The sequence below is a fragment of the Trachymyrmex septentrionalis genome, unplaced genomic scaffold (assembly GCF_001594115.1).
Source record: "Trachymyrmex septentrionalis isolate Tsep2-gDNA-1 unplaced genomic scaffold, Tsep1.0 scaffold11, whole genome shotgun sequence".
NCBI classification, from domain to species: domain Eukaryota; kingdom Metazoa; phylum Arthropoda; class Insecta; order Hymenoptera; family Formicidae; genus Trachymyrmex; species Trachymyrmex septentrionalis.
The window spans coordinates 2587168-2598608 of NW_017304228.1; the positions used below are offsets into that span (position 1 = coordinate 2587168).

At 37.8% G+C, this 11441-nt stretch overlaps 1 protein-coding gene across 1 annotated transcript in view; it reads right to left on the bottom strand.

Annotated features, from left to right (window-relative positions):
• LOC108750975 (roundabout homolog 2-like) overlaps window positions 1-10501 on the bottom strand; it is a 124404-nt gene extending 113903 nt beyond the window's left edge. The window contains exon 1 of the mRNA XM_018490864.1: window positions 10019-10501. Within this exon, the coding sequence (XP_018346366.1) occupies window positions 10019-10085 (67 nt within the window). The 5' untranslated portion in view covers window positions 10086-10501. The remainder of the gene's footprint in view (window positions 1-10018) is intronic.
• Between the last annotated feature and the right edge of the window lie 940 nt (window positions 10502-11441).

Here is an 11441-nt window from a genome sequence, read left to right on the forward strand (position 1 = left end):
GGAGTCGGCAACCTAGTAGTGGTCGTCTTTGTCATAAATTATTCATCCGCGTGCCGTTTTTGTTTCGCCGGCCGCGTACGCGATATCCCGAGAGTGCGGGTGCATCGATAAAGTCGGAACTGGTTCACGGAGCAAAGGCTCGTCTCCCTCGTTGCGTCTCACTGTTGTTAACCGCACATCCGTGGTAACCTTTGACGACCCGGCGACGAGTATAACTCGCGCGACTCATCCCGGTTTGGACAGAATTTCCGCTTGACAAGAAATAAACTCCGAGCTAACGATCGATCGTAGTGCATCAGAGAGATTTAAATGGCATTAAATACACATATACAAATATATATATATATATACATATTCTCTAAATCTGAATCGACGGATAGCCACTAATTAGCCAGTGGCATACTTGGCACTGGGTAATCAGTGATTTTAGTTCAACTAAAAAAGAAAGAATGTTTGAGCATTATATAATTTAAATACTGATATTTGCATGTTAATTTCAATCTTCTAATACTACATTCACTGAATTTATGCACAAACAAGATTAGTTAGATCACATAATAAAGATTAGATAGGTTAGGGATCCCACATTTCATTCGCTGATTACCAATGACATACTTGACACTGATATCAATGATTATCCACTGATTCAGATTTAGAAAGTATATGTACACACACATATATATATATATATATGTTTAGTATAAAAATAATGACTTAATTAATTAAGCATCTTAAATACGATATAGAGAAAACAAATTTGACACGGGTAATTTATGGATCCTATTTTTACTAGAATGTGCTATTGCGAGCGAATATTCAATTAGGCTAAAGTTAATGTAAGAAAAATATAATAGTGTATTTTAAGATTAAATTACATTAAAGATACTTAAGCACAAAAACTAATGACTTATTAAGCAGTTTAAATATAATCCAGAGAGAATAAATTTGGCACGGGTGATTCATAGATCCTATTTTTAACCCTGGAATGCTATTACAAGTAAATTTTCATCCATGCATTTTTTAAGGTTAGTAGAATTTTTTTCATTCAAATTTTTATTTGCTTAAAATAACATTTAATAAAATTAATATTAAAGTTCGTTTGTTATATATACAATATATATATTAAAATAATATAAGAGAGTTCAGTTATATTGTATTTTAATACTTTAATTATAAAGTAGATATAAAAATGTAAAAAATTGATCAATACCATTAAATTGTTTGTTATTTTGTGATATTATTACATTTATTATCCCATTTCGGTTTATAATTGCGTTTGAAGAAAATAATTTCAGTGCGCAGTTTGCAAAATGGTAATACTAATAAATTCACATTAAAAATATTATACTTAAGCCAAAGATTTAGACCAGCTTAAAGCTTTAGTTGCTCATTTGTGTATTCAAATTTGCGGTCCTCCGGACACTTTGTCAAAAGTTAAAAAAAAACTTTTTAATTATGTGGATGAATTTTCACTCAGAATAATGTTAATGTAAGAAAAATATGAGTTGCATTCCAGGATTAAATTGCATTAAAGTATATTAAGCATAAAAAAACTAATATTTCTTACTAAACGTATTAAATACATGAATCAGGCGCGAGAGAAAAAAAGAATTCGGTGCGAGTCGAGGGTGATTCTTGGCTCCTGCTTCAAGAACACTCCACGTTACGTCGGACAATAAGTATAACAATAACTATAAACATTGCGAGAAAGGGTGTAAAACCGTAATCTTCTTCTAATGGCCTTAACGGTAAATCTAGACGTTTTTAGAAGCGTTTTATCACACGGTACACGGCCACTCAACGTAACGTTAAATGCGGTGGCGTGATTAAGACGACGATTTATTACGACGATACGCGGAATGTCGCCGAGCATCGTGCGTCGCGAATCGCGACGTCAGTTTAACCACGCCTAGTCGGCCGCGCGACGACGGCGGTTTCTAGTTTGCAAACACTTTCATCGCAAGTATGCTGGGGGGGGGGGGGGGGCCTTCCGCGAGTAGAAGCAAAAAAATATACGGTAAATGTATTTTATGTCTCTGCCAACATATAAAAGGCAGGGGGAACTGAGTATCGACGGGGCGGTGCGGCGCCGGTTTCGCGGCTCGGAAAATGTCTCGTAAAGTTATACGATGCGAAAATTCGGGCGCCGGCGTCCTCCATATCCATAACACAGGGCCGATATTCGCGTTTGCCCATCGTTGACGAAATTTTCCAATCGCGATAAGGTAAATCGTCCCAGTGACCGAATATGTACTTATGCCCAAACACGAAACTTTATAATTGTTCATACATTATTATATATTAATCTCAAATGCTTTTTTAAATCCGATGTTATTTAATTGTAATCTTTAGCTTTTAAGTAAGCGGCTGCAGCATTCTGCGCATAATTATCTTAAAAACCTTGTTTGTGCTTCTGGAAAAGCAAAATAAAAAGAATTGCCTAGAAGCCTTAAAGTAATATTATTTTTACATTTCTCTATCTCATAAGAATGTAAATAATGTAAGTTTAATTTTATACATACTATTGAAAGATATAATTGTAAAAATAAAATTTCTTTGGGGCTCTATTTGGAATATTAAAAGTATTGTTAACTGTTACTTTCGATACTGAAAATAAATTAATTAATTGGCCAGTATTAATATTAAATTTCTATAAGTTAAGTATACTCGACTTACTTAAAAGTTAAATACAATTAAATTATAATATTGATATTGTAATAAAAAAGCATTTCAGGGAACATTAACAATAATAACTTTTTTGTAAGTGTTCGAACATAGTAACATGTCCGGTTACTGGGACATTTACCTTACAGTCTACGAACTAATTCCTCGAAAACGTGATCGCGAGCGGGAGAACGGTAGAATCGAGTACGTTTTATAAGGTACGTTGAGGAAACGTAATTTAAAGTTTGGAGTATATAGAACATTCCCGATGCGTTATAGAAATCCTTTTCGCGAAAGTAATTTAACTAAATCACGTTTAATTGCATTTAACAGATATTTTATACGAGTTATTCTACCTTGTTTTAGCGAACATTTTCCCAAACCAAACCATATTCGCATAAATTTCCAGGACGTGAGTAAATGTTTTGCGCTTTCGAGTAACATTTTAGTTACTTTCTAGTCCCGATAATTAATTTCTATCTCGGTGATAACGATATTAGAAAACCTTAACCTCGGTAATCCTCGTCTCGCCGTAAAACCGACGTGCTCGAGCAAGAGATGCGCATTTGACTCGCGTCTTATAAAACTGTCACTTGGTACATCCTCGGTTATACGCGCGTTCTCCGGTTTGGGAGCCGGTAAATATGGCGCGAGGCTGAAAGAGAGGACCGCCTCTGTGTGAAAGGGATCTCTAAGGGAGCATGAATAGTCGAAGGAGCACGGATAGCTTCTTACGCGCGCGCGTCAGCGTGTACGGACACCTGCGAAAGCGGAGACGGCTTTTCTTCTCCGTTGTAAGCCACGGTTTTTCTTTTTTCAACGGGCATTGTCGTCGCGGCGGCGATTGAAGGAGATTAATCGCAGCGGTGCGCAAGGGATCAATCGCCGTAATGGCCATTTAAAACGTGTTTCCGACCGAGGACGACGGATCGTCGCGCCTCGACGCCACGTATATATAACCAATAACACAGCAATTATATCGGGACTCGTAGTAAAAGGTGAGCGGTCGTGTAAGAATTAGAAAAATAAGGAAAAAAAGACAGAAACGTGCTAGAGTCGCAGCTGGTCAAAGCATGTGAGAGAGAGAGAGAGAGAGAGAGAGAGAGAGAGAGAGAGAGAAATTATAGTATTTATACATCAAGCTGTGAGATAAATCCCCTCAAGCGCTAAGACAAAAATAAAATTCAGGAAAGAAGTGAATGGATTTCAAGGAAGCAGTGTAGTGTAATGATATAATTAAGAGAGAGCAAGAAAACAAATATTTAGTTAAATTAACTGGAATTCTTGTGGAAAATAAACGATCCAGAATTCTGGTTAAGTCTACTTTTTAAGAAAGTAAAAATTGTTTTTACTTCGGTTATATTAACCGAAATTTGATTGACATTTATTTTACAGTATTTGATAGCTATTACTAGATTCTCTTTTCAGTATATCTATTCCTTTTTTCTCATGGAAAAAAATGTTTGATTGAATAAACTGAAATTCTAGTGGAAAATAAACACGATCCAGATTTCTGATTAAATCTACTAGAATTCTATTAGATTTAACTAAGAAAATTCTGAATGTTGATTATCTCAATTAGAATTTTAGTAGATTTAACTAGAATTCTGCATCGTTTATTTTCCATCAGAATTTCAGTTAATTTAATTGGAATAATTTTTCTGCGTGAGAGGAAAAATCAATAGATATGAAAAGAGAGTTCAATAATATCAAATATTGTGTAAAATAATGCCAATTAAATTTTGGTTAATATGAAAAAAAAAAACTGTTTTACTTTCTTAAATATTTAGTAAGTATCACAAAAACGATTGGTCATATTATTGTGTTTGATTTGCTAAATATTAAAGTACAATTATTCTTATCAGTTATTTTAACTGATAAGAACATTTTGATTGGCATTATTTTATTCAATATTTGATAGCTATTGTCAGACTCTTCTTCTCGGTATAAATAGATAGACGGAACTATTTATGGAGAGAGACAGTGAGCGAACTCACGAAATTATATAAGGAGTTATAAACTTAGCTTAATTTATCATTTACACATTGTCTAACGTGCCTTAACATAATCGTCGCGTGCCGCCCGCCCTTATTTCCAGCACACGCGCCTAATTATATGAAAATCGATATAACGTTCAACAGCGAGTTTACTGCATATCTCCTCAAGGAAATGGAAATAGTTGACTAAGCAATGAATATTACTTCGCCCAATTCGCAAAGTACCACAACCAACAACGGAAGACGTCCTTTATGTGTCTCTGAGAGTAAACCAATTGATCAGAAAAAATCTTTCTGATCAATTGGTTTTCTTTCAGAGGCAGACAATAATTGAAGACGCACGAATAGCTTCTACGATTGAACAACAATGAATACGTACGAATACATAAAATTTGTCGAATTTATGTTTTGAATATTTAATCTTTTAATTATATCTTTGTATCTTCTGATGTAAATATAATAGAAATGCGGGATATAGATAAAACAATGTGAATATATAAAAAATACACTATTCGTTTTATTAATAAAGACTTGGCACACCAGTTGTTTTTAATACAAATTTTATTGTTGAATTATAGTCACACAAATGCTTGCATAATCATCAAAGGAACGTTGTACCATTCTTCTTCTAGCAAAACGCCTTTCAATTGCTTATGTAAGTGATATTGAAAGAGAAAATTGACTTCTCACTTTATTTTCAATAAAAATTGTTCTCTATTCTTCGAACTTATCTAATATCTTTCCAATCTCAATTTCTTTCAATACCTGGCCAGCGGGAAATCGCTCGATTTAAATATTATCGGATTATTGCGAGCAGTTTTGAAGAGTAGAATGAGAAACAGATTTTCTCCTGCAATATCTTTGCAATTGTAAGATGTTCTCTGTTAGAAAAATAGTACCACAATTGCACTATTTAATCCTAGAATACTCACTTGGTGTTTTATATCGCAGCGATGAGAAAATGCAAATTGCAAAATATTGTTTATGAATATCATTTAATACATTTTCTTTCTTTTTTAAATAACTATTTTTTATAAACCCTCAAATCTAGAATTTCATCGAAAATTCCTTAACAAAAAATGTTATATTAATTAAATATTTATTTTTTTAGAAATACTCTTACAATAAGCTACTTAAAGTATTTATTTCGTTTAATATTTATTTGCTTTCTCTTGTACTTTTCACAGAAAATTGTGATTAAATCCATATCCATAATCTTATTAAATATCAATAAATCGAAAAACAATAATATACAAGATTATTTGTTGTTAATAATAGTGATTTGAATTGGGATGTAAAAACATTTAAAGTGATCGTTTATGTAAAAAAAATCATAGAACTGTACTCCCGCTGAGCTTGATTGGATTAATGAAACAAGTAATATATTTCCCAAATGTTTACGTTATTTTACTCTCTAAATTTATTGGAATGAAATACCATTCCAAAGGAATTAAAATACTGCCACTACAAAAAGTGAAAAATTTGCACTCTTGAATAAAAGTGGCAGAATTTCACTCTTTTTTAGAATGAGATTTTACATTTTTGGAGTGTAGAGATTCACTTCGAAAAAGGAGTGAGATTTCTTTCCTTTGGAATAAATAAATCTCACTCCCCAGAAAAAAAAACATTGAAAGAAAATCTTCCACTCTTATTCAAAAGTGCAATTTTTTAATTCTTTTTCAATGGTGTATTTTAACTCTTCTGGAGTAATATTTCATTCCAAGACATTTAAATAGTATCTATTTAATTTCGTTAATGCATAATTTGCGTTCGCAAGTCACGACGGAATTGTACGTACTTAAAAAAAAAAAAAAGAAAGATCAGAAAACAAATGTGGGGTGGACACAAAATGTTTTGAAAACCAAATGCTTGCCTACGCGAGCGCGAGCACAATGCGGAGGATGCATAAGAATGGAGGCTCGGAGTTTTGCTTGAATAACGATAAACATTGTGTCGCAAACAAAAATAGAGCACGGAAAGCCTACCCCGCTTTGTGTATCGTCGTCTATTTTTAGACAGCCGCCGCACGGAAGCTACTAAAATAAATAAGCCGTTCCTTCGGAACTTTTCCTTATAATATTCGACGAATCTTATTTTTCCTACACCCGATATCGGTAGTCCGCGATAAAATGTAAAATGCAATGTGTAACGCGCCGCTTATACGTCCGGAATATGTTGAAACGCATCTGTACGCGAGAGAAATAATAAACGCATAAACGGGATCTCAAAACACGACGAAAGCCGTGTAGTTATTCGTTCCCTACATATTATGCGGATTTTCAAAAAGCAATTTGCTCCACCAGAAGCTTAATTATCTCGTCTATTTTCGATTTAAGCAGCGTAAACGCGGCGATATGATTTCGCAGAGAAATAACGTCGCGTTTTTTATCATTCAAAAAGCGCAACTCCAAGCCGGTTTCGTAATTTCGTAATTAGCAACTATACAGCCGTCGAGAATAATCGGACTACGCTTTGATTAATAAAAAGCTTTTTACGAAAAAAAGGCAGAGTTAAGGTAGAATTTAATAAACTCGTTGAAATTCGTGTGTGTGTGTGTGTGTGCGTGTGTCATCATCAAAGGAAATAACTCCCGCGCTAATTAGGGGTAGTACGAAAAAAAGGGGAGGGGAGAAAAAGCGAAAATCATTTAAGCAATATGACGAGTCAGAGTTCAAGATAAAAGTGATATCTCACGAGCTATCTACAGCGGGGTCAAATGTGCCTCCATCAAAGTAATTGAGGGTTAACAGAATTGATTTCAGACGAAATGATACTGGAGGCGGTACGTAAGTATTAATAGAGGTTGTGCGCGAAACTCTCTTCGGAAGTCTTTAATAATCGTTCCCCGTTTAAACGATTAAAAGTCGTTTGCAGTTCAATTAATTATATATTATTTGTTATGTGATTGAATGCAATGAATAATAAATGTACACTTATCGTGATGTTGTGGTAAAAATATACAAGCGTTATTCCTCGTAAATTGTAATAACTCGAGTCCTACGTTATGACTGTTATGCGTAACTTCTACCGTCAGAAACTGAGAGAAAAGTTCATTTTGCTGCCTGGATTATTATTATTCTCTTTCTCTCTCTCTCTCTCTCTCTCTCTCTCTCTCTCTCTCTCTCTCTCTCTCTTGTTTCTTTTATCTCTATTATAAACAAAAATGTGGAAAATGCAAAATGTTTGAAAAGATTATATCGCACTTTCGAAAAGTAACACAAGTAAAAAGTATAAAATTGTTCTTGGGAGAGGAAAGAAAAAAATTTGCGTAATTAATTATTTATAGCGTAAGTTAACTAGAGCTAATTACAAATTACTTGTTCCAAGTTTTAAAACGATCTTAAAGTCGTATAAGTATTTTTCTAACTGCCTTTTATATACAAATTTAAAAATCCTTCTCTACATTCCACAATTATAAACGGGTAATGTAGTCCAAATGGGCGACTTTATATAAAAAACGAAAAAGTTGAAAAATTACAGTTCTGTAATCAACTTGTAACAAAATTTGCTTTATATTCAAGTTAACTTTGTTCGTATAAAACAATCTTGATTCGGAGAGATTATATGTGCAAACAATATTTTTAGAGTTAAGCTTAGACAACTAATATGTAAGATAAATTAATTATCAAATTTGTTACGTGTGATATTGATGTAGCAGTTTATAGTGTCAATGACATAAATTATATGTGTATAAGTCCTGAATGGATAAAACAGACTTTAGGATCCTCTCAAGTTTAAAAATAATGTAATAAATATTCATTTCATTATGATATTATATTAACTTCTAAAAACTATCCGTTCTGAATTTTGATATTGTTTCCGTTTTCAACTCATTTCTATTTTCTATTTGAATTCAACTTGTATATACTTTTCCTGATTGAAGACCGATGTATTTTTTTTTAGAACACAATCCGCACGCATAATACGAACATAAAAATAATTCGATTTGTATCACTTTTCAAGCGATTGCAACTGAAACGTAAATTACTATCTCCCAATCGTACTTCCTGCTTATAATGCTCTTATCTCCCCTGTTTTATCTAAAACGCAAATGTTTGACTATACACGCGTATGAGTTAATCTACCATTCTAAATAAATACTCCATAATCAACGAGAGAGAGAGAGAGAGAGAGAGAGAGAGAGAGAGAGAGACGCATTTTTCTCGTTGCGTCGCATCGATTCCCTCGAATTTTCAAGTACGACTTGACCTGGCCTGGTAATAGGGAACGACGGGAATCGTCCGAGCCCATTTTATCTCGACTTTAATCGTAATACTTGACGCGAAGTGCGTTCTCGTTACGCGCGAACTCGATTTGTGCAGATTCAGTGGAACGCGATCGACGAAACAACGGGAGGAAGGGTGCGTAAATCAATTTATGCGAATAGGATTCGCCACCACCGTCGCGGAGTGCGGCGACGTTGATCGAATCGCTCGACGTTTTCGGGAGAGTCCGTGCTCGCAATCCTCGCATCTGTTATAAACGCGATCGAGGATGAGAGAAAGAGAGAAGAGAGGAGAGAAACAGAATCCGTGGGAAAATCGGGGATTCCATTTAAACGGCGGAACGCGTCGCGTGTAACGAGGACACCCTGTATGTGCAATATTATTTACGTATGGTGCGACGCGAAAGGAGGGGGGGAGAGGGAAGGGGCTCGAATGGACCGTAACACTAAGGCTGCAGTCCACGCTCCAACGCTCTCGAAATCATTTCACTCTTGTTACTCATACACAATAGGGAAGCCTACAGCTGTAATGTTAGTGCAATACTGCTATAATGTTCAAATGTTGCAGCAACATTTCCAATGTTACTTCAATGGGTGCTTTCCACTTGATGACACAAGCCGTTCTATCTTTCTTGACATTCAGAGAGTGATAAAGATAGAACGACACGAGTGTCGACTTATGTCATCGAATGGTAAGTCAGTCACTGAATAGTAACGTTGGAAATGTTGCTGTTATATTTTAACGTATTACATCAGACAGAGTTGCTAAAATATTTCCAATATTACTGCAATACATATTGCTGGAACGTAAAAATATTGCCCCAACATTTCCAACGTTACTTCAATATCGCCGGAAACGTTGCAATGTTGCTGCAACATTTCTAATGTTATTTGAATACTGCTCTAACATAAAAATATTGTTACATTTCTAATACTTCCATAATGCTGGAACGTTGCAATGTTACAGCAATATTGCCGGAGGGATCTGTGCTAGCATGGGTTGTTTATCAAGGACAGACACGCGTTGTGAATCAGAGCCTAGGGGGAACCCAAGGGGGGAGGCAAGGGTAGAAAAGGGACACACATGCCCGAGGGGGGAGTCGAAAGAGAAAAGAGTAATCATGGCACGTACCTTGGACTGTGATGCCGAACGCCGCTAGCAGGAGCAACCGATCGATCAATCCGCGGCACATCTTCATTAATATATCCGAGGGCTGCCCCCGTCGCGCGTCGTACTACCCTTTTTTCTTCTCCGTCGTGCTGTCCGAGAGATTGCACGCAATCGCACGTTGAAACGCACACACAACCGAACTGAAGACGGGAAGGTTGAAGGATCAAGGCACCCAGATCAACACTCTCAGGGCGCCGATCAACACTCGCGCGTCATCGGGCCCGTCACGGCTGTAACCGACGACGATCTCGTTAACGACGGTTGATCTCCTTTTTTTTCTTCGACGCCACGCAGGCCACGCTGACGGACGGACGGACGGACAGACAGACGTTTCTTTTCCTTTCTTTTTTCTTTTATCTCGTCGCACCACACACTCCGCGAATATACTTTGGCGCCGCGTTCACGCGCGGCCGCGCGCGCACATGCACACACGACTGACGGCTAACGGCGATATACGTGCCGCCCGTCGCTTCGTTGCTCCGAGAGAGAGAGAGAGAGAGAGAGAGAGAGAGAGAGAGAGACACTCCGTCGTCGCTTACAGCTTACTTCAACCGACTCGCCCGTCGCGGCCGGTCCGCGGCCGCGTCTGCCATTTCACGGAGACGAGAGCGGCGGCGAATATCCATACCTCCCCTCTTTCTCTCGATAGTTATATATCGATAATCGTATATCCGTTATCGATAACGCGACGCGAAAACTGAACGGAGACTCGAGTACTCGACGACAGCCGGTGGGGAGTGAGAGCGGCAATTCTTTCGACCGCGAGCTCGCTGAACTCGCTGAACTCACTGAACTCGTGTCTCTCGTGAGTCTCGTCTTCGGCACGTCCGCGCTTCGGTTACAGCGAGGGTCGTACTCGCTCCCTCGCGATGTTGATCGATGCGCCCACCGCGCCGCTGACAACGCCGTCGTTACGACGGCGAGTGTCCGTCCATTCTACGGGAGCGACGAACGCCGAACGCACACCGAAGGGGGAAAATATAATCCGACTATTCCGACTTCGAGTCGCGTCGCGTCGCGTCGCGTCGCGTCGCGTCGGCCGGCGCGGCCGGCGGCGTCAACAGACTCAACAGTCGCGCGCGCGCCGCTGCTCTGCTTGATGATCCATCTCGCGCGGGGGAGAGCCGAGAGCGCGCGATCTACGATCGAAGTGTGATAGTGATGATGGTGGGGAGCAGAACGACGAGGGAGGGCGAGCGATCGATGTTTATCGCCGCGAATGTCACTCGAAATGAGCCAGGGGAACGACCGTTACTCTCTGGTTTACTCTCCTCTCTCGCGAACGCGCGTTGAATCCCGCGGGGACGTCAACCCGGACGACCGCGGATGCTCATTGCTCGTCAAGAGTGTCACTCCGTTTTTTATATAGCGGTGTACCGCGTCC